Source organism: Budorcas taxicolor, chromosome 19, assembly GCF_023091745.1.
Source record: "Budorcas taxicolor isolate Tak-1 chromosome 19, Takin1.1, whole genome shotgun sequence".
Taxonomy (NCBI): Eukaryota; Metazoa; Chordata; class Mammalia; order Artiodactyla; family Bovidae; genus Budorcas; species Budorcas taxicolor.
Window position 1 is genome coordinate 52,731,398 of NC_068928.1, and position 27,035 is coordinate 52,758,432.

The window sequence follows — 27,035 nt, forward strand, 5'->3', positions numbered from 1 at the left end:
GAAAAGTCCCTAATTCATAGAATTCTAGATTTCAATGATATCCAATTTGTCTATTTTTCTTTGTGTTACTTGTGTTTTGGTGTCATAGGTAGGAAATTATTGCCTAACATAGGTCATAATGATTAACACCTAGGTTTGTTGTTGTTTTTTTTTTCTCTAAGAATCTTTTAGTTCTTATATTTAGGTGATGGATCCATTTTGAGTTAATGTTTGTATACAGTATGAGGTTGAGAGACAACTCAACTGTTTTGCATATGGAGGTATCTTGTTTTATTTAATATTTTCTGTAACCTGCTGCTTTTTTCATGATTTGGCCAAGAAAATCATTTTATCCCAGTCTTATTACTATGGCCCAATAAAACTAACTTGCCATCATGCCATTGTGTTCCCATAGTGAACTCCGCTGAAAATTATCCTTGAGCACGCACGTACACACACACACACTCTCTCTCTGTCTCTCCCTCTCTAAACCCCCATAGGATTGGGTGTGCCCTCCTCACTTCCCCCATCCCTGGCTACAAAGACTCCTGAAAGCCCTAACACAAGCAGTTCTTTCCTTTGGCTGAGTCATCAGCTGTTTCTAAGTCCTTTTGGGAAAACACTAATATTTGCATTGCAACTGAGTTTATCAGACCTTTTCCGGGGAAGGTTAGCCAATTTCTCAGTAGCCAGGGTCAAGACATGGTGAAAGGCACCCCTGCAAGGTAGACCGCATGGGATGGGAGTCAGGCGAGGTCGGTAACTAGGTGCCATGCATGCTGCTCTTCTGAGGAGGTGGCATCCATGTCACCCTGCAGTTAAAGTCCTAGAAGAGTCCTCTAGAAGCAAGCACCGTGTCTTGTTTGTCGCCACGCCCCAGCACTTGGCACCTGGGCTAGCACAGAGCAGAGATATATCTGGAGTGGAGAGAGAACAAGCAGGATGGGAATGCCAGCAGGAACGGACTGGAAGATTGGGTGCGGACGAGCTTAAAGACTGAGGGACAGCCAAAGGGGATCGGGTGAGCTCCAGAGCAAAGCCTGCCTCCTCTCCCATATCGGCATGGCCGGCTGTGGATCGGGCATTACACGCTCCATGCGACTGTCCCTGGAGAGAGGGCGGGCAGTGAGCACCTGCCTCAAGCCGACTTGTTCTTTCCATTTGCACCTTTGGGAAATGCGCTCAGCCCCTGCTCCCAGCTGCATCCTCTGTCCGGGGGCCTCAGCTGTGTGGAGGTGGGGCCCACTCTTTGTCCTTCAGGGAGCAAGATTGCAGTGTCCACCTGCTCTGGTCCGGCCCCAGCCCAAGACTGATTATGGCCACACAGGCCCGCTCCAGAACCAGGCAAAGGGAGGACAGCAGCTGCTTGCCAGCATGCTGGCACCAGCGGGACCAAGGCAGCTTCGGCACTGCCTGCTGGCAGTCTGATAAGGGCACTGGCCACTAACCCAGTTGGCAAGCAATGGAGAGAGAAAAAGAAACGTCTGCTCTTCACCACTCAGGCATAAAAGGTGCTGTCAGTGGGTGTATTCAAGCCTGCAAGCTGCTGTCGTAGGTTGAACTGCATCCTTCCAAAAGATAGATCCAGGTCCTGACCCCCGAAACCTGTGAACGTGACCTTATTTGGAAATAGGATCTTTGCAGATGTAATCAAGGCAAGGATCTCAAGAGGAAGGAGATGGTCCTGGATTTAGGCTGGGCCCTAATTCCAACAACTGGGAGAGAAGGGAGGGGGAGATTTAAGAGATTCGGGAAAGAAGGCCACGTGAAGACAGAGGTAGGCAGGAACTGGAGCAAGGTGGCCACAAACCATGGAACATGTAGGGCCACTGGAAGCTGGAAAAAGCAAGGAAGGCTGTTCCCCTACCGGGCGTCCGATGGGGCCTCATCCAGCTGTGAAATGCATTCCTGTGAGAAATGAGGCAGTTCATGGCCCAGCCTATGGCCACTGGGTACTCATGTTCCCAGGTTCCAAACTAAAGGCTCCCAGGCCACCAATGGACAGTAGGTGGGGTTCCGGAGGGGGAAGGGAGGGGATAGAAAAGAGGAGGATTTGAGACTTCCCTGGTGGTCCAATGGCTAAGAATCTGCCTTGTAATTCAGGTTCCATCCCTGGTCAGGGAACTAGGACCCCACATGTTGCAGAGCAACTAGGCTCAGGGCTACAACTAGAGAGTCTGTACGCTGCAACACAGGATCCCATGTGTCCAAACAAGACATGATGTCGCCAAATAACTAAATATTTTTTTTAAAAAAAGAAAGAAAGAAAGGAGGAGGATTTAGCTCAAGGACCAAAAATTATGAGGCTGTGATGCTGAAACACACAATTCCGAGTTTAATGTTTTCTGGAAGAGCACCGAGGCAGCACAAAGCAGCAGGCGGGCACCCTGCTCACCAGCAGGAGCAGAAACACAGTTTTTAAAGTCTGACCAGCAGAGGGAGGGATGTGGGGACCCCAGACCCCACAGCCAGGCCCGGCGAGGGCAGAGGGATCGGTCAAGATCGGGCATTACCAGATCGTGAACAGGAGGCCTCTTGTCGGGCCTAGGGCCCAAGCAGGCAGGGTGACCCCGCCCCGGGGGGTTGATGTAGGGAAGTGGGGGAGGGCTGCCTGGCCAAAGTCAGCCAAGAACTAGAGCACCGATCCGGGCAGCGCCCCCACACCCCACTCAGAGCAGAGGCTCTGACACTGGTGGTGGGGACACGCCCTCTTTCAGAGGCTAAGCTGTGCAGGAGCTCGCTCTCCCCTGCTCTGGGGCCCAGGAAAGCCCCCTCCTGCATGGTCTTAGGCTGATGGTCAAAGAGGTCCCAGGGGAGGGTCCTGGCAGGCTGAATGCTGAACCCTCTGGGGTGTAGGACTCTGAGATGGTGTATGAGCAGGTTTTATTGAAAATACTGTGCAATCATGACAGCTGCTACAAAACCAAAGACCCTTGAGCCTTCCTTAGCTGACCCTTTGGAGGAGAGGGACAGACAGCCTGTGCTAGGGTGACAGGCGTGGAAGCCCTGCCCAGGATGCCAGGGTGGGGCGTGGGGGGCGCCAGCGAGCAGAGCCACGCAAGGATGCGCGGCTTGTCTGGGCTGTACTGACCTTTGCTGCTCGGAGAACTACCTGCTGCCAGAAGCCCACAGTTTCTAGTGAGCCGACTGTTCCCCCAATCAGAGGCCGAAGCCGAGGGCATGGTTGCCCCCTCTGAGGAGCTGACACTTGCCACCCAGTTCAAATCCCTTCACCACTGTGGCTCAGAAAGACCAGCTGAGCCCCTGGGCAAGCCACAGGAATGTCCACAGGACGTGGACATCAGTCCAGCTGTCCCCCAAGAAGGTTTGTATGTGGCCTAAAATATCAAGCCAGTGGTTTCCTCTCTAGTGGATACCCTCGGCATCCGCTTTAGATCTTGTCTTACCAGGAGCCTTCCGCCGCCTCAAGCAGAGAGGGCCCTCCTGGGAGCCAGCGGGGCCGGCGGAAGACAGAAATAACAACTGCCTCCCTCTCTTTTCATGGTTTACTTTGCTCCTTTCACAACCTTTAGAGCTGGCTTAATTATTCCCAGCAGCAGGAGCAAGGGTGGCTTGCTCTGGGACACCCTGGTGCGTCGTTGTCGTGGGGCACGTCGGGGGAGGGTCTCACTCAAGGACGTGTACACAGAGGGGAACTCCCGTAGGCACACCTGCCTGGTGATGATGGCACGTGCGGACACAGCAAGGCTTGGGACCACCCAGCCAACGTTGCTTCCCGCTCCCGTGAGGGGCGTCATGTCGAATGCCAAAGCAGGGGGGTGTGGGGTGCCTGGGAAACCTGGGTGCAGGAGGGGCTGATCAGGAGTGGGTGAGGGGGGTTCCAGATGGCGGAGTGGGTAGGGAAGGTCCAGCGGAGCAGGGCGGGGCACGGGGAGAAGGGGAGGTAAGCCTGTGGTGATGGAGGCTGGCAGGTGGCTAGGGCTCGTTGGCCGGCTTGACCAGGTAGCCGCTGAAGGTGATGTAGGTGTCAAACTCGTCGCTGAAGATGGCGTTCTCCCGCTCGCCCTTGAAGAGGCGCACCCACACCTCGTCCTGCTCCTGCAGCTCCAGCATCAGACTCTGACTCTGCATGATACTGCGGTCGCTCACCTGCGCGTACAGGATCACCACCTCCTCTGCGTTCTTCATGATGTGCAGGTACGTCTCCTTCTGGTTCCAGGTATGCACGTTGAGGCTGAAGAAGTAGATGCCGGGCACGTAGCAGTAGAATTTCCCCGTGAACATGTTGAAGTGGCTGTAGAGGTTCACGAACTCCGTGTCGAAGATCACCGTCTGGTAGTAGTCGTTGCTGTGCAGGGGCTTCTTCCGGCCCACGGAGAAGGCAGCGTAGTGGTTCTTGCAGCGGTCCCCAGGGGCCCCCATGGACCCCTTCTGCCCTTTTGGTCCCGTGTGGCCCCTGGCACCCACGGACCCTGTTTTACCATATTTGCCTTGCAGGCCCCGGTCTCCCCGGTCGCCCTTCTCACCTGAACAGGACGGGAAAACACACAGTGTCAAGCAACCTCAAGGATTATTCTGTTTTCATCCAGAAGCAACCAAAAAAATTTTTTTCTTCCTTCTGGAAAATCCCTGCAACGTAAAGCATTTATCCAAAAGCAACAGGAGCAGCGGCCAGGCCCACGGCGCTATCGAAGCAGACGAACTGCAGACACAGGGCCCCAGGGATGTAGGACCCGGGCCACTTGGCTTCCCAACTCTGTTGTGCCGGGCTGTGCGAGGTGATGTGCTGCCCGCAGGACCATGACCCCGAGGCTTTCGGTGCAAATGCAGGTGGGGTGAGACCCAGAGCTGCCCTGAGGCTCCTTCTCCCGTGGTCCCCTCCCCAACCTCTCCTCTTGGAAGGGGACCAGAGCCTCAGAAACGGAATTCCTTCCTCCCCCCTGGATGACAGCATGCTTCTGCTCAGTGCCCCAAGGGAGCCATCTGCCCCTGCCCCTCCTCCTCCCTAACTCCATCTTCTGCCCTGCCCTCCGATCAGGACAGGGCAGCGCCCCCTCTGCTCCCCAGGGGAAGGTGCCCTCGGCTGGTCTCTGTGCCCGACCTTTCAGGATGGTGATGTTGATCTGCGGCACCGGGATGGCCTGGTACACGGGAGTACCAGGGTCACAGCAGCGGAGGCACCGAGAAGCAGGGGCTTCCTCGTCCTGCCTGGGGCCGTATTTTTCATGCTCTTCTTCATCCCTAAGGGAGTAAAGACATCACTGTGAAAGCCAGGAGCTCTCAGAGCCAGGAACTCTTCTCTCGCCTCCTGCTAGAGGGTCTGAGCTGCCTGACTCGCTGTTCTCAACTTATATGCTGCACCCTTGCTGTGCTCAGTCGTGTCGACTCTTTGCGACCCCATGGACTGTAGCCCGCCAGGCTCCTCTGTCCGTGAAAGTCCCCAGGCAAGCATACTAGAGTGGCTTGCCATTTCCTTCTCCAGGGGATCTTCCAGATGCAGGGACTGAACCTGCGTCTCTGGCGTCTCCTGCACTGGCAGGTGGATTCCTTACCACTAGCGCCATCTGGGAAGCCACATCTTTCTCCCAGCTGTGCTGCACTGGCTCTTGGTGAACTCTGAGATCCTCGGTGAAGTTTCAGAAAGAGCCCCTGCCCTCCGTGAACTACAGTGACTGTCATGGAAATAACGATAACAAAAGCAGCAGTAACTTGAGGGCCCGGCAAGATGGAGGCTTCATGGGAGAAATCTGGTGCCTCTAGGAGGGGTCTCTGGATGGCGTGACATGGCAGCCCTTGAATGAACCTCCCCTTCACGTTTCTAGGGCTTCCCTGGTCGCTCGGACTGTACAGAATCTGCCTGCAATGCGGGAGACCTGGGTTCGATCCCTGGGTTGGAAAGATTCCCTGGAGAAGGGAAAGGCTACCCACTCCAGGATTCTGGCCTGGAGAATTCCATGGACTCTATAGTCCATGGGTTCGCAAAGAGTTGGACGCAACTGAGCGAATTTCACTTCATTTCACTTCACTTAACTTGGAACTCTGACCTCCTGGATTCTGGAAGACACTGTGTTAAGCTGACTTGTTTGCAAACGAGAGGGCTCAGCCAAACGTTGTGGGATTCCTGGGAGCTGCAGCAGCTGGAGACGCTACGGTCCTGTTTACAACCTGACATTAGGAAACGGGCTCCTGAGGATCCCGGGGAGCAGCAGCTCCATGCTGCCACCTCCCGGCGTCATACTGCACTGCACCGTGCTCTCCGCTTGCAGCAGTTCGGTTGTGGCAGCACCATCTTGCAGGTGGCACAGCCCTCTCATCAAAGGGTGAGCCCCTTGTTTCACTCCGCTCCTATTTTCAAACCACAGACAATCCAGGAAAGGGATCTCTATGCCCTAAACTCAGCTACCTACAAGCTCTAGGGGCTTCCCTCGTGGCTCAGTGGTAAATAATCCATCTGCCAATGCAGGAGACTCAGATTCTCCGGGGGAACAGTATTCTCGCCTGGGAAATCCCATGGACAGAGGAGCCTGGCGGGCTTCAGTTCATGTGGGGGTGCACAAGAGTTGAACACGACTCAGCAACTAAACAAGTCCTAGACTCTCAGAGGAAACCCTGCCCCCACCCCCCAGCAGAAGTCTCCACAAAGATTCCCTAAGCCCCACACATAAGAAGTGTCCCAGACTGACGCCCTTCACTGCTGCTTGTCCCTAGACTCTTCTCTTCCCAAACCCTGTCGCCAGCAACAGCAGCAAGACCAGCATGACCAGAATGGGGCCCTCAGCCTCACTGCAGATGCTTCTCTGCTCCATTCTGAGAATCATGCAGTCCTGAGGGGTCAGCCCAGGCCACCATCAAAGTACCTCCAGGAGCTGGGCCCTTGGCTCTCCCCACTTCTGGGACCACTGGCATTTTGAATGCTCTCCTGGAATTCATCTCTCCCTTGCCAGTTCATCCCCTGCTCTGCCACCGTCCAGAATTCTTTCTAGAACACCATGAAATGCCAATCTCTCCACGACTCCCCTATAGATGAAGCTCCAGAGAGATCCTTCCCCACCAGGCTCATCCCATCCTCCCAGCCTCCACCCTCCAACACTGGCTCCCACTACTCAAAAGACCCACCGGCTTTACACAGTCAGACACTGGAAAGGTTGCCCTTCACATATGTTGCCCTGGCTGCCAGGCAGCTTCCCCTGCTTCTGTGCCTGGGATGCTCGCCCAGTGACCTTCAAGACCCAGTCACTTCTCCTCCTAATTTTCCCCCACCCATGCCCTCCCCCACCCTCCACATCCACCTTGCGGACACACTTGTACTGCAGAGCCAACCTCACTGAAGTGGGTCGTGCGTGTCTGTCCCACCACAGCCTTGGAGTTCCTGGAGCCCAGAGACTGTGTCATTCATGTATGTGTCCCCAGGCCTAGCGGATGGCCAGATCAGCAGCAGCACTTGATTAATATTTGTTGAATGAAAAGAACGAGGAAGAGGAAGAGGAGGAGAAGAAAAGACAAAGGTCAAGAATGCTGTTGTGTGTGTGAAAGGGTAAGTCACTCAGTCGTGTCCAACTCTGCGACCCCATGGAGTGTAGTCTGCCTCTGTCCATGGAATTCTACAGCAAGAATACTGGAGTGGGGGGCCATTCCCTTCTCTAGGGGATCTTCCAAACCCATGGATGGAACCTGGGTCTCCTGCATTGCGGGCAGAGTCTTTATAAGTCTGAGCCAGCAGAAAGGCCCAAGAATGATGTCCCTTTGCCCCAGACCTATGCAATTCCAATATATTCCAAGACAGCCCAAAGCCTTGAGTATCAAGTCAGCCCAAAGCTGACTAGTGCAAAGTGCTGAAAAACTCAAAACCAGCACTGGGTGTCTAGGACCTCTTGTTTGATGAACAACATTTCCATCAGTAATCCGAAGCGTTTTATGTATCCCTACAAAATATCCCAAAGATCCTAGAGTCTGTGTATCACTGAAGGCATACGTATATGAAGTAAAGTGAAAGTCGCTCAGTCGTTTCCAACTCTTTCACGGACTATACAGTCCATGGAATTCTCCAGGCTAGAATATTGGAGTGGGTAGCCTTTCTCTTCTCCAGGGGATCTTCCCAACCCAGGGATCGAACCTAGGTCTCCCACATTGCAGGCGGATTCTCTACCAATTGAGCTATCAGGTATATGAAGACAACGCCACGAGGAAGAAATTCATGGCTTTCCAAGGAAGGCCACCACTTCCTGCGTCAGTCCTTCACCCACTGTCCCCCACCTGGCAATGTGATCAGACAACAGGGTGGTGGAGACCCGCTCTCGGTCTAGCAGCGTCCCTGCCTTCTACCTCCAGGTGGCGCTTAGAGCTCTAATAGATTCTCTCAAAGGACAGATGAGAGTGCAGAGAAACCAAAGGCTGGGGTGGGGGGTGGCATGTTCTTTTTTAAGGATGTGACTGCAGAACCTCAAGCAGACCCACATTCCTCTGGGGTTGGAATGAGGCTGGGTTACTATCCACAGTTGCAGGTAACACGCCCGGGTCACTGAAAGGAGAAGTGCTGCCTCCATCCCCCAGCTCCTCAGCTTCTGCCCCTTCTCCTCTTCCCATCAACAAGCACTTGGGGGCGCCCGGACTCGGCCCTTATCCCCACCACTGAGCTGGAGCTCCAGCACCCACACCCCGCGGCCTCACCTCTCAGCGTGGTCCATCGGCGGCTCCCTGGTCCCCTCCTGCTCCTGCTGTTCCTGCTGCCCACGGGGCACTCGGCCCAGCACCAGACCACAGGTGAAGGCCAGCAGCAGACAGCACGCCAGCGCGAGTCCCAGCCCACGGGAGCCCATCTTCCCGCCGAGCCCTGCTGGGGAGACACACGGAGGACGTGGGTTGGAAGAGCCACACGGGGAGAACAAGCCCGCGGAGTTCGCCCCAGACACGACGCTGGGAGGCGCTTTGCTGCCTCTCCTCCTGGGAGGGTGATCACACACACACACTCAACACATTCACATACCTCGCTACACACTCCCACACGTACACACAAACCCCAGTGCATGTTCATGCACATACACACGGGCCCACACACACACATACTCACACCCTCTCTCACACAGTCAATACACACTCATACACAAATACACTCCACACACACTCAAGACAGTACACTTAAAACACACTCAAGTCCATACTCTTCTGTTCATACTTGCACACCCAACACACTCGTGTATACTCCCATGCACTCACATGTGTGTACACTCAGGCACACATGTGTGCCCACTCCTGACATGCACTCTCTCAGCACACTCACAAACTTAATATGCACAGACTCTCACATTCCACCCTGGAGCACCCGGCTGCCTGTGGCCGCTGAGCATGGCTCTGCCGAGCACCCCCATGCCTCCCAGGAAGGAGACCCCTCAACCCTGAGCTCTGCAGATAATTGTGTCTTGACTGTGTTAGGACAATGAGCAAAATCCAGAATGAATTTGGGGGTCCACTGTGCAGTGACTCTGCCCCAGCCGGCACCGTGGGGGCCGGTGTGCAGGAAGGTGTCAAGTTGCTCCCAGTGAGTGTCCTTGAGCATCTGATGTGGGGGTGGGGGCGAGTCTGCCCAGCCCCAGAGGGCACTTATTGTCATTGAAGCCAGCTCCATGTCTCTCCAAAAAGCTCTGGACAGGACCCTCTCTGGACAGGACCCTCTTTGTCCAGGATTGAGATAGTCCTTCTAGAAAGAGCTGACCACTGGGGTGGTTCCCAGTGAGCCCACTAGGGGGCAGCGCCTGAGCTTAAAACAGACACAACATCTCACCTGTTTCTTACCGTCAGCGTTACCACCCTGGCTAACCCGGGCCAGCCGTGGGGGTTACACGCATGCGGAGTCAGGAGTCACGTGCACCTCGGCTATTTCTGGTGGCTGGAAAACCTCCCATCATGGAAGGGAAGACGGTGGTCAATCCCAACCCATTTCATTCACCAAAACATACAATTTAACATGGAAAGGGCTGACGATTACACTAAACTGGACCCTCTGGACTGTGCAGCGAAAGGGCTGAAGCTGGGGGAGTAAGAACACCCACCCCCCTTCTCAGCCAGGCTGGGGCTGGAAACCAGGCCTCTTGGGGGAGGAACAAAGCATCAAAGCAAGGAAACAGCCTCAGAAGGTCCTGTCTGATTTTCTGATTTTTCTTTAATTCCTCTTTTCATGTCTAAGGGGAACGAAAATACTGAGAACGAGTTCTGTTTTTCTTGCTAATCGTCTATCCAGGTGAATGCTCCTTTCACACGTCGTGGGCCTCCGTGGACGTTCCACACCTCCCCTGGTTCCGAGACCTCGCAGCCCGGGAGGGCACGACCCTCTCATTGTGCCGCCCCTCAGCTTTGTTCTTTCTTCTGTGTGTCAGTGGGCTCGCTGTTTTAGCTCTGAAGACAGAATGCTCTGGCCCTGCTGGAGCCCCATGCTAAGTCAGGGAAACCTGGGGGAAGCAGAGGACCAGCACCCAGAGCCAAGGGAGCTGAGGCTCCCAGTGGGTCCTCAGAGATATGAGATGGAGCCAGGAAGGCTGGCCTCCGCGGGAACCCCACCCCCAAGCTCCCAACCCACACTTCTACCGCTTGCTCAATTCTCTGCATACCCCCATCCCCTGCAGTGGATTAGCTGGGCCCACCACCTCCACACTCTCTACCTGCCGAGAGTCAGGGCCCAGAGACCTTCTCAGTGACCTAGAGACTGGTTGGAATCAGCCCCCCAACTCAAAATGTTCACTACCTCACCTCCATTTCACAAAGAAAGTTTGTACTTATAAGTGTAATTTGTAAAACGCATATTAAAAGAATCTCTCCTGGACTTTCCTGGTGCCCCAGTGGTGAAGACTCCGCCTGCCAATGCAGGGGACACAGGTTCAGTCCCTGGTCCAGAAGATTCCGCTTGCGGCAGGGCAAGTAAGCCCATGCACCACAGCCCTGAGCCTGTACGCTGCAGCTACTGAAGCCCACGTGGCTTAGAGCCCGCGCTCCACTGACAGCCCAGCTCCACCCCAGGCCCGGTGCTGGGGATCACAAGAGCATTTCCATTCATCCATACAACCCTGTGGGTTAGGGTTCCTTCTTTTTTTTTTTTTTTTTTTTTTTTAGGGTTCCTTCTGAGATTACTTCCTCATTAATAGGTTTTACCCCACCAAAGGCCTCAGATGGACCTGCAGTGAACCCTTGAAGGAGACAATACTCATTCATTATTATACCAAATTTACCAGCGAAGAAGAGCTTCCCTGGTGGCTCAGCTCATAAAGAATCTGCCTGCAATGCGGGAGACCTGGGTTCAATCCCTGAGTTGGGAAGATCCCCTGCAGAAGGGTATGGCAACCCACTCCAGTATTCTAGCTTAGAGAATCCCCATGGACAGAGGAGCCTGACGGGCTACAGTCCATGGGGTTGCCAAGAGTCGGACACAACTGAGTGACTAAGCACCAGTGAGGAAAAAATGACATTGAAAAGTTGATTAGCCTAAGGCTGTCCAATTTGTAAGCCGTGGGGGCTGGATTTGAATTCAACAGGCTGCCTTCTGATCACATCAAAATCCTACCTAAGACCCAACCAGGTGCTTCATATTCCTCCTGAAGGTCTCCCAGACCCTGGTGCACGGCTGTGTGCTAAGTCACTTCAGTTGTGTCTGACTCTGTGCGACCCCATGGACTGCAGCCCCCCAGGCTCCTGTGTCCATGGGGATTCTCCAAGCAAGAATATTGAAGTGGGTTGCCAGGCCCTCCTCCAGGGGATTTTCCCGACCCAGGGATCGAACCCACGTCTCTTATATCTCCCGCATTGGCAGGTGGGTTCTTTACCACTAGTGCCACCAGGAAAGCCCCCCAGCCCCTCAGCTGGAACCAATTTCCCCCGCTCTGTGTTGTTTGTGTTTCTCTTATTGTCTCATTCTGCAAAGAGTTTTCCTTGGCCGCGAAGTTTCTGCACTGCAGACCCGTGACCTCCTCTGGGCCTGGGACATGGTCTTGTTCCTCTTGGACCCGCCAAGCATCCTGCAGCACCCTCTACTCGACAAATATTTGTCAGATTGAATTCTCCAAATTTGTTTATTGCCCTATTTCTGTATTTCCTCTGTTTTTCCTTGGCGCCTTGATAATTACTCTCGTTTTCCTCTTCAATGCCAAACTTGCATCACTTGAAAGGAAAAGAGATTTTCCTTTCTTTAAACATCTTTTCCCCCCTGAATCCAAAGTAACATATAATTCATTTGGGGAAAGTTGGAAAATAACAGCAAGAGGAAGGAAAGAGTTATCTTGGATTCCTTTGCCCCCAGGGTCCCTCAGCCTCTGCACCGTGGACATTTGGGGCTGGATCAGCCTTTGTCGTGGGGTGGGGGGAGGGGCAGGGGCTGTCGTGTGTGCATTGCCGGATGTTTAGCAGCATCCCTAGACTCCACCCACTCGATGTCATCAGCACCACCCCACCCCCAGCTGTGACAGCCGAAAACCGTCTCCAGACTTTGCCACGTGTCCCCCAGAAGGCAGAAATCCTCCCAGTTGAGAATCAGTCCTGCACCCTCAATGGAAGCACCCTTCTGCATGTTGGTATGTCTCTTTCGAAGTCTAGAAAGGGAATTTTTCTGTACCTGGGTCAGAAGAGACGGAGCCCAGGATGCAGCTGGTGAAGGGCTGGTGATATCGGCGGGGGTGGAGCCGTGCTGGCCCGGCAGTGTCGGAGGCGCCAGGCGGACTGAGAGAGGTCAGCAGAGGCTGGAGGTTCTCCTCAAGGACCTCCTCTTTGGAGCCAAGGCAAACCCAGATTGAAACCTTTCCCTCTAAGCAACTATCTTCAGAACCATTTCCCCAAGTCCCACAGCAAAGTCAGCATCACTATGATCATTTTACTCACTTTGGGGCAAAAAACAGTGTTGCCCAACTTCCAACCAAACTTGGCTCTGGCCCACTTTAGTGATTTCCAGCGAAACGAAGTGCCCTGCAACAGAGGGGGTGTGGAGCCCGGAAAGGTGACTCAGGAGAACGTGCTGTGCTCAGCGAGGCAGGTCCGGGAAGCGGCCCCCAGGACGCCTCGGCCAGGGGTGTGTAACCCTTCTGAATCTGGTCCTGCATGGTCCAGTCTCCTGGCTGCCTTGCGGTCAAGGCGTCTGAGGTCGATTCCAACATGACTCAAGTTCTGGACTTGCCCATCCCAACCCTGCAAGACACTCAGTTGCCAGATTCCATGGCAAGTCCATGAACATCTTTTTCTACCACTCACTCCCTTCAGGACCTGCGGCTCCTCTTCTCTCCCTCAACCCTCCCCATCCCCCTCCAGCTTAACCTCCTCCCCAACAGTAGGTGGGAGGGGAAAAGGAGGAATTGGGTCAATGGCAGGGTCTGGAGGAAGGCAGGAAGCGTGAGAACACTTCTTGGTTAATTATTTTTATCTTCTAGAGCCCCGGAATGGATGTGTGGTGAAGCCTTTAAGGAGAGGATTTTCATACACAAGTCTAAGTTTCTTTATATCTGTTTAGAAATCGGTCCCAGCACTTTGGGGGGCCCGCCCACTTCCAGGGTGTCAGCCAGTGTTCTGATGGTGAACTCCCAGCCCTCAGGCTCCACATATTTGCCTTGTGCCTTGTGGCCACACCCAGCTCAGTGCCCTTGGACAAAAGCATTTTATAACCATGGTTTTCCCTCTTCCCTGATCATCATTGGGTAACCAGCTGCTCTGAGAGGGGAGAGAAACCCGGGATCTCCCTGGATTAGAAGGAATTTAGAAGACAAGTCCAAATGGCCTATGTAGCTCCGGAATTGCCTCTCAGCAGAAAACTGAACACAGCCACGGTTTCCTGGATGCCGGTGATGTGCACAGCATCAGGCAAGAGCTTGGGAGGCAGGGATGCCACTGCCGATTATAAACACCCCGTAACCTCAAGGCGATTACCAGCCAGTGAAGGAGACAGCTCACAGCAGATGTTGACTCAAAACGAGACATTCTGGAGGCTTCCTGGGTGGCTCAGTGGTAAAGAATCCGCCCGCCAATGTAGGAGACACAGGTTCAATCTCTGATCCAGGAAGACCCCACGTGCCACAGGGCAACGAAGCCCATGCACCACAACTCCTGAGGCATGTGCTCACGAGCCTGGGAGCCAGAGCTACTGAGCCATGTGCTGAAGCCCGCAGGCCCTAGAGCCGTTGCTCGGCTGCAACAGGGGCCAGGCAATGCGAAGCCCACGCACCCCAGCTAGAGACTAGCTGCCGTTCCCCACAACTAGAGAAAAGCCCGCTCAGCAGCCAAGACCCAGCACAGCCAAAACGAAACAAACTAAAAATTAGAAAAAGATATTCATCTACAAAAAGAAATGGAGAGAGACATTCTAGGCCCGTGCTGTGCCCGGCAGTGGCCACCAGCCACCTGTGGCTATTTCATTTTAAACCAATTAAAATTAAAGAACATTCTAAGGACTTCCCTGGCAGTCCAGTGGTGAAGACTCCACACTTCCATAGCAGGGGGCACGGATTTGATATCTGCTTGGGGAACTAAGACCCTGCATGCCGCATGGCACGGCCAAAAAGATAAAATAAATGAAAGATCATTGTAAATTCTATTCCCAGTCACGCTAGCTGCATTCCAGGGTCTCAATGGCTACGGAGAGCTGGGAGCTACTATACTGGAGGGCAGAGAACAGAACATTTCAATCACCGTAGAAAGCTCCATTGGGCAGCTCAGTCCTATTAGCATGAAGCTGAGGGGTTAGGGAGTAGGAAGCATGAGCAAATGGCAGGCCAGAAATCTGGGAGCCATTTAGATGCCTTCCTCTCACATGTCCGCCACACTGAATCAGTCACCAACCCTGCTTAACATCTCCTGAAGGACTCTGTTCCTCTGTACCAGCTGACGCTTTCCAGGAGCTCTGGCCAGGCCCCAGACCTCAATTCACCCCCAAGACAAATATCTTTGTCTGGCTTTTCTAGGGCCTGGACATCAACCCCCAAATTTCACACACATCTCCCAAGAAAACGGGGCCTAAGATAGGATGTCTTCCCACACCTACCATCTTCTAGGTAAGAAGGCGACTTGACTCAGCATCCAATCAGAGCCTGTCTCAACCCAGCATCATCCATCCCTCAGCCCAGCAACCGGCACATCTGCTCCTGACCCCCTCCCCTCCCTGGTCTCCTCTCCACCAGAAAGGAAGCCCCGGGGCTGCCCTCTCTGCTTCGACATCTGGCGGAAATTCTCCAGTTGAGATGCTCAGAGCTCTCCAGCTGCTGCAAGAGGGCCCCTGGACTCAGATCCTGGGGTGCCCAGAAAGGAGAGAGCCCCATGTTGGGGTGTCCCTCTGGCCATCAGGATTGCCTAACACGTGGTATCTGCTTTCCTTCCCCAGAAGCCATTCCTCACACTCATTTTCCATTTACCAGGCTCCTCCAGTGATGGGCAGGAGGAAGGCAGAGTGACATCCACTTGATAAATGACGTTTGCTCACCAATCCCAGGAACCCAATTCATATCTAACTTTCCCTTCTGTAATGGGGCAGCCCCAGCTGGTCTTGGGCCCTCTCTGGCTTCCTCCCAACACGCTAGAGGAAGCAGCGGTGGGGGATGGGCATCCTTTATTAAAGAAACTCCAGTCAGGTAAAGAATTCGCCTGCAAAGCAGGAGATGCAGGAGACACAGGTTCAGTCCCTGGGTTGGGAAGATAACCCGGAGGAGGGCATGGGAATGTGCTCAGTATTCTCTGTGTGTGTGTGTTTCCCTTTTTTTAAAAAAATTTATTTATTTATTTAATTGGAGGCTAATTACTTTACAATATTGTGGGTTTTTTTGCCATACGTCGACATGAATCAGCCACATGTGTGTCTCCCCATCCTGAACCCCCCACCCACCTCCTTCCCCACCCCATCCCTCTGGGTTGTCCCAGAGCACCAGCTTTGACCCACTCAGTATTCTTGCCTGGAGAATCCCATGGACAGAAGGGCCTGGCGGGCTACAGTCCTTGGGGTAGAAAAAAGCCAGATGCGACTGAAGCAAGTGAGCACACACGCACGCGTGCGCTGGTCAACTGGGGGTCCGCTGAGCCTTTCCCAAAAGATGAAGGCATCCTGGCGCCCATCTCCCTCGCTGAATCTCCTTCTTCTCCTTTTCCTAAGAAGCTGTTTTCTGGCTGAGAGGAAGAGGGTTTATTTTCTTAAGGTTTGGGGGTTTATTTGTTCCCTCCAAAGCCCAAGGCCAGGGATGGCAATGAAGTCTTCCGGGGCTACTTGCTGATGAACAAGCGAGGGCTTCCTTTGCGCTGACTTGGGACCACACAGCCAAGGTAAGATGGGCCAGGCCTCCTCCCCATCCTGAAACATCTCCATCCTTTCCTGGGTCAACTCTCTGTGCCTAGACCAGAAAGGGCTCACCTGGAGCTGAGAGCAGACACTGCCTAAATCTCTGCCCAGGCCCTGCAAACAAGGAGACCACGTGGGCTGCAGGCGGCGGGCCTTCGGGGGCACCTGGCCAGCCCAGCCTCCCCAGTGCAAACAAAGATTTCCTTGACTAGAGCCCTGTCCTTAGATCACCTCCCAGCTGTGAGGCCTCGGGCGGCAGGCTTGCCCCTGCTTTGAGAACCATGCGAGAGAGAGGAGCCACTGACAGCTCGTGCCTCGCCGGAGCCCGCGCTGCAGGTGGCCTGGCCCCCAGCCCACTGCCCTGCAGCGGTGACACCCTCAGAGGGCTTGCCGCCCCCAAGACGGAGGCTGGGAAGTAGCTGGGAATTCCATGGCCAACGCACTATCCCTTTTACAAGCAGCACAACCGTTTTCAATTTTCTGGGACCCGAAAATCACTGCCGCGTTTTACAGCCATCTCTGGGGACGGGGCAGGGCGGGGGGAGCTTGGCCAAAGGTAGACTGTTGTCCCACATCTAGTGGCTTCTAAGTCAAGAGTGTAATTTAGCTCAGCATCCAACAGTCCCGCCGCCTCTCGATCCAGCCCAGACGGCTCTTGCTCTCGTGTCCGCCTCTCCACTTCCGCTCCGGCCCACCCTGTCTCCCAGTGTTTACCCTGCGTGACCTCCCCTTTAGAGACAGGTATTTTCCAGACTGTCTCCTCAGCTCTCAGCCCCTCTCACTCCAAACGCTTTCTGCCCGTCTTTTCCTATACGATGGCTTCAGCAGATGGCTCCTCGATCCTGGTCCCCAGCAGGCGTCCCTGATCATCAAGCTCTGGGCCTGCGCTCTCCAGAACGTAGGGTCTGGCCCCTGGGGCCAGGTACCTTAATGACAACTACACAAAGTGAAAATTTCCGTTCTCCGTCACTCAAGCACATCTTAAGTGGCTCCCCTCTTGGACAGCACAGCTGGGAGCACACAACCATGGTTGCAAAGTCCTATTGGACAGCACTGGTCCGGACCCGGGTGTCCAGGTGTTCAGACCAGGTCTCCTCACTCTGTCGTAAGATGCTCGAGCCCCTTGTTAGATTCCTGTCTTCTCCCTCAGCCCCCAGCAGCCCTGCTCCTGCTCCTGCACATACAGCTGTTCACACAGGGGCCCCAGGTTGGCACCTGGGAGACCCCTAGACCCCTGCTTCTCCTGCACCATCACCAGGCCTCCTGAAGGTCTTCTCTCCCCATCTAGGATGCCATCACCGCTTTTCTCTCAGCCCTGCACTTGTCTCGTCTCTCCTCTGCCTTCCAAACTGCTTGCAAGAGGCCACTTTCAAACCTGCACATCTGAATGCCACCCTTGGCCCCAATGGCTTCCCACCAAAATAAAGGAAATGTTTAAACTCTTGAGCTTCACCATCTATCTCCCGTCTCATCTCTGGCCCCTCCTCCCCACCCCTGCACCTATATCCTTCACGCCAGCCACCTAGAGCCACTGGAAGTCCCAACACAAGTCACACCACGGTCTCATCCTCCATACCTTTCTCCCGCCACCTTCCCCATCACCGTGTCCTTCAGAGCCCAGCCCGATGCCACCTCCTCCAGGAAGTTTCCTCCCCCAGCATCTGGCACAGAGCAGCTTTCTTGTCTGGTCCACTCACAGGCCAGGAGGTCCTCAACACACAGGAGATGCGTCTCATTTCACAAGCATCTCCAGGGTCTGGGGTCTGACTTTCAGTACTGACTGAATTCTGCACTCCCTTTCAGGCCTTCTCAAGTAGCAGAGCCATCATCCAAAGAGGACTCAAGCCAGTGTGTTCAGATCTGTCTCTAATTTGGAACGTGGGTGGTCTGCGGTAGGGGGAGAAGGGAAGTGGGGAGAGTGGCCAGGGACACACTATTACGTGTCATCAGAATGCTGAGTCCTGGTGTGACCAGGTAGCCATCTTTGCCTCAAATGCTCCTCTTATCAGCACTCAAAGCCTTCTGCTTCAAAAAAAAAGAGTTACGGGCTTCCCTGGTGGTCCAGCGGTTAAGAATCCACCTGCCAGTGCAGGAGACAGAGATTCTATCCCTGGTCTAGGAAGACCCCACATGCCATGGGGCAACTACGCCCGTGCGCCCGGGTGCTGCAGCTACTGAAGCCGCATCCCTAGGGCCCATGCACCACCAGAGGAGAAGCCCCTGTACCTCCACGAAGAGCAGCCCCCCCTCACCAGAACTAGGGAAAGCCCACAAGCAGCAGCGAAGATCCAAAAAGAAAAAAATTACAAAGAAAAATAAGAGTTGCAACCCACTGCCTCCATCAACCAAAGTTACAAACCACCTCCAAGATCCTGCAAAAGCCATCCAATCAAATGATAGTACATCCACACAATGGAAAGCTAAAAAATGAGGCGGTTGTCAGGGCGATAAACTCAAGTGCCTTTAGCCATTGACCGTGGTCTTGGGTGTAATGTCATAGGGAGGGTGGAGATTGCGACAAACCAGGAAACACATGCTCCATTTAAAGGCATTTAAATAAACAAATCGGAGACGGCAATGGCAACCCACTCCAGTACTCTTGCCTGGAAAATCCCATGGACGGAGGAGCCTGGTAGGCTGCAGTCCATAGGGTCGCTAAGAGTCGGATATGACTGAGCGACTTCACTTTCACTTTTCACTTTCATGCATTGGAGAAGGAAATGGCAACCCACTCCAGTGTTCTTGCCTGGAGAATCCCAGGGACGGGGGAGCCTGATGGGCTGCCGTCTATGGGGTCGCACAGAGTTGGACACAACTGAAGCGACTTAGCAGCAAATAAATAAATGATGCTGGGAGGTGGGCAACTTCAGCCAGCAGCACCAAGGACTGACCTCTGTCAACAGATGAGTATTTATGGGCATGAAAAGATGTTCATAAAATGCTGATGGGTTTAAAATGCAGGTTGAAAACAAATGTACATAAAAACACACCCACACACGCACATACAGTAACTGCAGAGATCCGAAGGCCACCCACCTGGCTGCTGACAGCAATTGTCTCCGGGTGATGAAAATATGGATGTTTGCCATTTGCTTATTTTAGTGTCTCTGGGGTTTTCCCCTATAATAGTCACATATTTTTTCACATTAAGTACACATTATTTTCCACTTAGAAAGATGGCGAAGAAGCCCCACCCTGGGGATTGAGAGATCATTTTGTTTATTCTGAAGAATCTGAGTCTATGCGAGGGAAAGGAGAATGGGGGAGGGGCTTGGGGATGCTGTGGCGAGTTTGGGGCTCAAGCCAGACTGTGTGGAATATAAATTGTCCTCGTGCTAAAGTCCCACGTTCTTTCACAAGTGTGTGTTGAGTGTCTGCTGAGCACTAGAAAGAGGGCTGGGTTCTAGCAATGTGATGGAAAAAGAAGAAGACACAGTGCTCCGATCGGGCAGCAGAACCCTGGAGTTACCGTGGGTACCGGTTATGCGGGAGAAGGCACTGGAGCGGGGCTAGAATCAGGCCAGCCGGAGGGAACACGTTCTCTAGAAGCAGGGGATTTGTTCTGCCTTTCACACACCAGTCACTGGTGACTCGCTACTGAAGGAAGCTGCCTGCAGCCATCAAAGAGGAGGAAATGGAGAAAAACCCATGAGCCCATCGTCAGGCATGGTCAGGTGCGTTAATGGGCCTGTGAGCAGCCCTGTCAATTACCAGAGATTGCTTCTAACAAAGCTCCACCGTGACCACTGGTTAAGCACCTGCTACGTGCTGGGCTCTGGGCACACACCTTACGGAGGCTACTGCACTTGACCCCTACAGCCACTTTGATTTCTCCAAGGAAGAAATGGGCTGAGTCAGGGAGTCACCCACTCAGGCCCTGCTGTGGCAGGTGCTAGAGCTCAGGTGAGACCCAGGGGTGCCGGACAGCAGAGCTCCTGCCGCTGCGCCTCACAGGGCCTCCAGGAAGAAGCCAGGTAGGACGGGCTGGCTCTACCAAACCACGGTCCAGCGGGGGGCCCCCACCTTCTGGGCAGGCATTCACTTGCTTAGCTCCCTCGGTTACCTCGGTAACAGCAGCAGCGGCCCCGGGCCCTGCGGAAATTATCCCCCCAGCTGAACCCTCATGTCCATCCCTCCAGCAGATTGCTGAGGGCCTGTCCCAGGCCCAGCACCACGCAGGGCACCGGGGCATCCCTGATAACCGTCTCATCAAAGTGATGTGGTAAGATCTCTTGGGGCCCACCGTTGGAGCTGAACTCCTTTGGGTTTAGGCACAGAATCACCAAGAACCCCCCTCACACCTCAGAATGGAAGGGCGTGGGAGCTGTGGTCCACTGAATGTACATGTTGAGGGCCCTGCTCTTGCACGGTAGAGAGCAAATGGTGCATGGGTGAGGTCTGGAGGGGAGGGAAGAGGGAAGCCCACAACTCACAGGCATGGTGAACGTCCCACCCCGATCCCCATGCCCTCTGATGCTCAGAAGCAAAGGGGTCTGAGGCTGAGTGCAGCTCGCAGAGAGGAATGGTGTAGAGAATCGACGTTGGGGGACTGCCCTGGCGGTCCAGTGGCTAAGACTCTGTGCTGCTAATGCAGGGGGTACAGGTTCAATCCCTAGTCAAGGAGCTAGGATCCTGCATGCTGCATGGAGTGGCCAAAAGATAATAATAATAATCGACACTGGGGATGCACTGAGTATGCCCTGTGTCTGCCTATCCCTCAGAGGTTGCCTGGGGTCAGGTGTGGGGGCCCCAGAGGAGAGGTCCCTGCAGAGAGGGAACCGGGAGAAGAATACAGTATCAGAAGGGAACAAAGCGGAAAGGGCAGGCATCGAACTCCAGCACAGCTCCCCAGCTTCCAAGGCCTGGCTCTGCTTGCTCCATGGGACATTCTCAGGGTCTCTTTCTCATGGGTCTACCCAGATTACAGAGTACCATGGGCCTTGTTGTCGTGTGAAAGTGTGAGTTGCTTACTCATGTCCAGCTGTTTGCAATCCCATGGACTGTAGCCCACTAGGCTCCTCTGTCCATGGGATTCTCCAGGTAAAAATACTGGAGTGGGTAGCCAGATCCTTCTCCAGGGGATCTTCCTGACCCAGGGATGGAACCCAGGTCTCCCACAATGCAGGCAGATTCTATCACGTGAGCCACCAGGGAAGTCCCTTGTCCTCATAACTATATCTTAAATAGAGGGAGAAAGGGAACTTCCCTGGTGGTCCAGTGGTTAAGACTCTGCTCTTCCATTGCAGAGGGCGCGGGTTTGATCCCTGGCCAGGGAACTAAGATCCTGCATGATACACTGTGCAGCCAAAAAAAAGGGCGGTGGGGAGAAGAGGAAGGTGAGGGATAGATGTCCTGAATGCTGGAAAACCTGAGAGCCAGGGCCACTCTGAACCCCACCCAGATCCACCCATCTCTCACCAGAACTCACTTCAGACTCTTCACAAGCAGAAAGAGCCCAAGTGTTTCCGAGCACACCCCAGTCACCCACCCTGACTACCAGCCTCAGAACCTGCAGGCAGAGGGGCAGAGCCCAGCCCAACCAACGTCTGGCCTGCACCCGCCCGCAGCTCCACCAGGGCTGGCAGCCTTCCCAGGCGAGGTCTTTTTCCTGTGCTGGTCCCCAGGGCAGAGGGCGGCTGGTAACCAGATGTCCCCACTTGGGGAGGGGGTGCAAGGGAGGCAAAGGGTTTGGGGCCTTGCCCCAAGTGGGGATCTACCAGTGGCCAACAGCAACGTCTGACCCAGCACAAGACACCATGAACCTGGGGTCCACAGGCTCCCCCACACCCTCCACGGCCTCCCTGCCTGTCTGCCTCCTATCCCATCCTGCATCCCTGCCCGCAGGCTCCTGCTCTGCTCCAGCTCATTTCAAGGAAAATTTCTACCCGAGCCAAGGAGATGGTCAGGCAGGGAAGTGGTCAGACATGGAGGGGCAGGCAGGCCCAAAGCTCTCCTGATGGCCATCCTGAATGAGACAGGAAGCCGGGACAGGACTATGCCTGTGCCGTCCACAGCTGGAGAGGAGTTCACTCCAAAGGCCTCTGGGCAGGCCAGGGACAGCTGGGTGGGCAGTGGGGGGCCTCCCACACCCATTCCGCTTTGAACTCAGTCCTGGGAAGCAAGCATGGGGAAGGACGAGGGGCTTCACAGGGTCCGGGAGTTGCTTCTGCTCAGGCACTGCTCGGTTGCAACCTTGATGAGGACTCAGAGATAAAGATGCCCCCAAAAGTCTCAACAGCTCCCATGCCTGCTCATGGCACCAAGCCGCTCTCCATGAAGCAGGAAGACGAAGGTCAGAGGTCACAGCCCACAGCGGCAAAAGTTTCACCATGGGCTTGGGGAGGAGGGGAAGAGCCAGCGTGCCCACTTCTGCATGTCCGTAGTTAAGAGCAGAACTGGTCCTGCCAGGCCGGGGATGCCCAGGCAGGGCCCCAGGGATCCCAAATCCTAGGACCCAGGGGACTGGCTCCCTGGGCTGCCCCAAGAGCATGGAAGGAAGCACCTGGTCAGGCTCTGATGGTCCTTTTCCAAATCCTTCTCTATGTGAGCAGGTGGTCCCTCGCACTGTGGGAGAGGTCAGTTCAAGGAGATGTCAAGAGTCCCATCAAGGAAGCTGCCCTGTCTCATTTGACTTTATGAGAAGGCAGATTTCAGCAGGTAAAAACAGGAAGAAAATAATTAGCCTTAGCACACGTGATAGTTACACCACCAAGATGAAGTGTCCCGGGAAGCCATCGCCCCCACTGAAGGTTGCTGGGCTCTCAGAGCGGGGGACAAGGCTGCTTCCAAAACAGCCATTTCTCTCTCTAGTGGCTGAGCAGGCAGAGTTACCTTAAGTTGTAAGCAGAATGTGGGGACCATAACAGAAGGGAAACTTTCTATTCTTCCTCTACTTTGCAAACTACCACCTCTCGCCTACGATCGTGGAGCCTCAGCCACCCCCAACTCCGGGAACAGGGACCCACACAAGGGTCCAGCCCCTGAAGACAAAAACCCAACAACCAGCTCACGTCCGGAGGGCGCCCAGCAGCACGACTGTATCTATGAAATTCTTTTCATCTTTGTTTTGATGGGTAAAGTTCAATGCCAGAATATTTGGTTTATGAGTCATGCTAATTACAGCTGGGAGTGGGGGGGGCGGGTGGAGGGAAGGGAGAGAGGCACCAGGAAGAACAGAAAGAAGCATGTTCCAAAAGAATTATGCTGTGCTGGTTGCCCTGAATAGGGAGGTTACGTCCCAGGAATGAGGCGGGAGTTGCCTGCAGGCTTCCCGAGGCCATGTCGGCTTTCTCGGCTCCCACCTGCAAGCATGCCCCTTGCTGGCTGGCTGCACCTGCCCCAGACAGGCAGCGGTGTCCTCCGGCTGAAAGACGGCCCATCCAAGACCTCTGGCACCTGCATTTCTCTGTCTTTCTGACCCACTGCTCACTTTGGCATCCCAAGAGACTCAAGATGAGAGAAGGAAGGGGGTAGAGAGCCCAAGGAGAGGGCCAGAGTCCCTCGGAAGCAGAACCTGGCTGTCTTGGCCCCAAGGAACTTTCTCTGTGGGCAGCTGGGAAGTAGAAATCTGCAAACTGGAGAAGCTTGGGTTTTCTAGCCTCTGTTTGGAAAGCTGCACATCCTTGAGCAAGTCACATCCCTTCTCTGGGCACAGAGATGCAGGCCTCAGGTCCTCCACCTACTGCCTCTGGGCAAGCCACAGTCTCTCTGAGCTTATCAGGGATGACAGTACCATTGGTAGAATTGTTGAGAATCAGCATTTGCTCATTGCTTACTGTGTGGGAAACACACAGATACACGCACGTGCACTGTCATCATTTATACTGCTACTATTATTGTTGGGGCATCCCTAAGCTCCTTTTAGTGCTCAGGTTAAGAAGGAGAGTGGAGAAGCAGGGTGGGAGAGGACAGCTCAGCCCTCTGGTCCCCCATCTCCCCTTCACCTGTGTCTTTCAGTCCCCCATCTCCCCTTCACCCGTGTGTTTCTGGCCTCTCTGGTCAGCAGGGACAGTGAGCAGGCCTCGTGGAGCATGTACTTCTTCCCCGGCCTCTCCCAGCAGCACACACAGTCAAGTGCCTCTATGTGTGACCTTGCACGTGGGGCTGTCCGCGTGCTTCCCTGAACTATAAAAAGCAAAGGCCCAGCAGCCTCTGAGGACCTCACATCCTCCCCCCGGGGACCCAGGATGTAGCTGGAGGTTGAGAAAACTCAGTTTCTCAGGACACTCCCCATTTTCAAAGCTTGGAAGGAGGAAACTCCTAGTGTGCCAAACTGCCTCTGTTCTTAGAAACCAAGTGAAAGAGAGAAGAGACAGGAACAAGTCACAGAGCGGTCCGCCCCCCTGAGTGGGTCAGCCGGAAGCATGCCGGGGTCCCACGGAAGACACAGCAGCCGTGCACGGCGGGGCCCAGGCTCACATGACATGTGTGCCCTGGACAGGTGGGCTCACACCTGTGCTGTGGAGATGCCTGGCACTTCGTGCTGCACCAAGAGGCATGTGCCGTCCAGAGGCTTAAGGGCAGCTGAGCGACTCCAGCCCCAACCAGGGCCACCTTCGTGATGCCAGCAGACCAGAGGGTCCCCGGGAAAGGGACATCATTCTTTCCTGTCCAGACTGGATCCCCTCCAGGAGCACCAAAGCCATTAGATGCAGGGGCCAAAGTCAGCATTCCCTGTTCTGTGTGGGGTCCAAGTTGCCCACAGGCAAGGCTGGCTCTCACGTGACCCAGGAGATATTGGGGCAGGGGCTCCCCACCAGGGGTAGAGGGGGAACTTGGGTATCGTTCCTTTCCTTTTCACACCAGGAGAAGATTGAAGCAATGTAAACACGCCACAAAAATCAAGGGAGGTCCAACCATTCCCAGGGGCTTCCCAGGTGGCTCAGTGGTAAAGAATCCGCCTGCCAATGCAAGACCCCGCGGGTTGGATCTGTGGGTCGGGAAGATCCCCTGGAGGAGGAAATGGCAACCCACTCCAGTATTCTAGCCTGGGAAATCCCATGGACAGAGGAGCTTGGCGGGCTACAGTCCATGGGGTCGCAAAGAGTCAGACACCACTTAGGGACTAAAACAAACAAACAAAACCAGCCATTCCCAACAGCATCTGCCACGGAGCCTCCTGCTTCCTGGCCACAGAGGGAGACCACGGCCACGGCTCTCCGTGGCGTCTCCAAGGCAGGCAGCAGCAGGAACCCGCACCGGAGCCTTCCCGCAACTGGTCTTTCTGCCCCTCGGCAGCAAGTGCCCCGACCCCTCCCACTACGCTCCTCGCCCGCTGCCCGCCGCAGTCAAGGTACCGGTTCTCTGAGTATGCTGAAGCCAGAAAAAGGAGCCCCTCGCCCCGCACACACACCCCGCCCACCAGGCTACCTACCGCCAACCACCGGCGTCCGGGAGCGGGAGCGAGCCGGGCGCCCGCGTTCTCCCCGCGGCCTCTCTTACAGCATCTCCCGGCGGCGGAGCCTCCTCCCGGCCAGGTCGAGGGAAGACCAGACTTGTCGAAGGAGAGAGCAAGCAGGAAGAAAAAAAAAAAGTCCTCCGGAACAGAGGGCCCTGAAAGTTTGCGGGGGAGGGGGCGGGGGTGGGAGGGGAGGTGGTGCAGGCAACAGCCGACCTCTTCCCGGCACCTGGATCGCCTCTCCGAGGTCTCTTTGGCCAGAAGCGGAAACGCGGTTTCTCGAAAGTAGAGGAAGAGCCGAAGAAAGCGGGACAGACGTGTAAGGAGCAAATCCCGGCCAGATGTGAGCGGCCGCGGAGCCTCGAACGCTCCCAGCGCATTTTATCCAAACAGCAGCCGCCGAGGATTAACTGTGTGTGTGCCCGGGGCGGGGGAGCGCCCGCGCCTCCCTCCTCCTGGCAACCCAGGGAGCCGGCGAGCTGGGGACTGGCCAGTGGGGGTGGGGTTCTGAGGGTCTGGAAGTCCCTCCTGGTGTGGAGGGGCTGGGGGTCCAAGGACAAGGAGGGTTGGGAACTCCCAGTGTTGCTGGGTGGCAGGGGGCTGAGCTCCAAGGCGCTCAAGGGGCACTTGCAGCCACCCCACCCCCATTGGTTCCCACATGGTGGCAGACCTGAGACATCCAGCTGGGGTGCCAGGGGCCTCCGACAGGTTTGAGGGAGTCTGTGAACGCCCAAACAGAATGCAAAATTGCACGTGTGCCTGTGCGTGTGCATACACGGGTGTTATTGGATGCTGACGGTCTAATGCTTTGATCAGATTCTTAGAGGTGGCTGTGATCCAAAGGTTAAGAACCCTGGCTGGGGGTGCAGACTTTCTGGGTGACATGTGAGCCAGGGTGGGGCCAGCAGGGACGTCAGTGTTTCTCAGTCTCTATCGGGCCTTTCATTCCTTGATATGAAAAACAGACATTTTCTCCATTTTATACAAAAGTTCTTTTGCAAGAACATCCTTTGCCCCCCCATTCCTTCCCTGCATCCTGATAAACTGCCCTAGGCTTCTCAGCAGCTGCCCCTGGTCAAGCTGGTCTCCATCCCCAAAGTCTGAGTCAGACCAGATAGTTCTAGCATCTTATCATATCAAGAGACGTAGAATGATCTGTCTTGAGACACACAACTCTGTTGTGATGATAAAATTTGCGGGGGAGGGGTTTCTCCCCGTCTCCCACGGTCTCTCCAATCTGTTTGGAGGTCCTCCCTGCACTTTTTGTTTTGTGATCACTCCTCCCAGGACCTCTCCCACTGGCTCTACTCGGACAGGAGATGTAGAGGCAAGGATGCTGGATTGGGGTGCTCAGGGCAAAGCAGAGAGACTGAGTCTCACTCTTCCTTGCCTTGGAATTTCTTCTCCACCTCTGCG

The 27,035-nt window shown here is 54.8% G+C and overlaps 1 protein-coding gene and 1 non-coding gene across 2 annotated transcripts; one reads left to right on the forward strand and one right to left on the reverse strand.

Annotated features, from left to right (window-relative positions):
- Positions 1-2,299: 2,299 nt before the first annotated feature.
- C1QTNF1 (C1q and TNF related 1) lies at positions 2,300-25,714 on the reverse strand. The gene is made up of 4 exons (XM_052658034.1): positions 25,596-25,714; positions 8,608-8,770; positions 5,042-5,181; positions 2,300-4,466 (listed from the first exon to the last, which is right to left on the reverse strand). Exons 2-4 carry the CDS (start codon positions 8,754-8,756, stop codon positions 3,916-3,918), a joined length of 840 nt encoding a protein of 279 aa, XP_052513994.1. The 5' UTR covers positions 8,757-8,770; positions 25,596-25,714; the 3' UTR covers positions 2,300-3,915.
- Positions 21,426-21,498, forward strand: TRNAG-UCC (transfer RNA glycine (anticodon UCC)). The gene has a single exon. It is a non-coding gene; the product is annotated as a tRNA-Gly (tRNA).
- Positions 25,715-27,035: the final 1,321 nt, after the last annotated feature.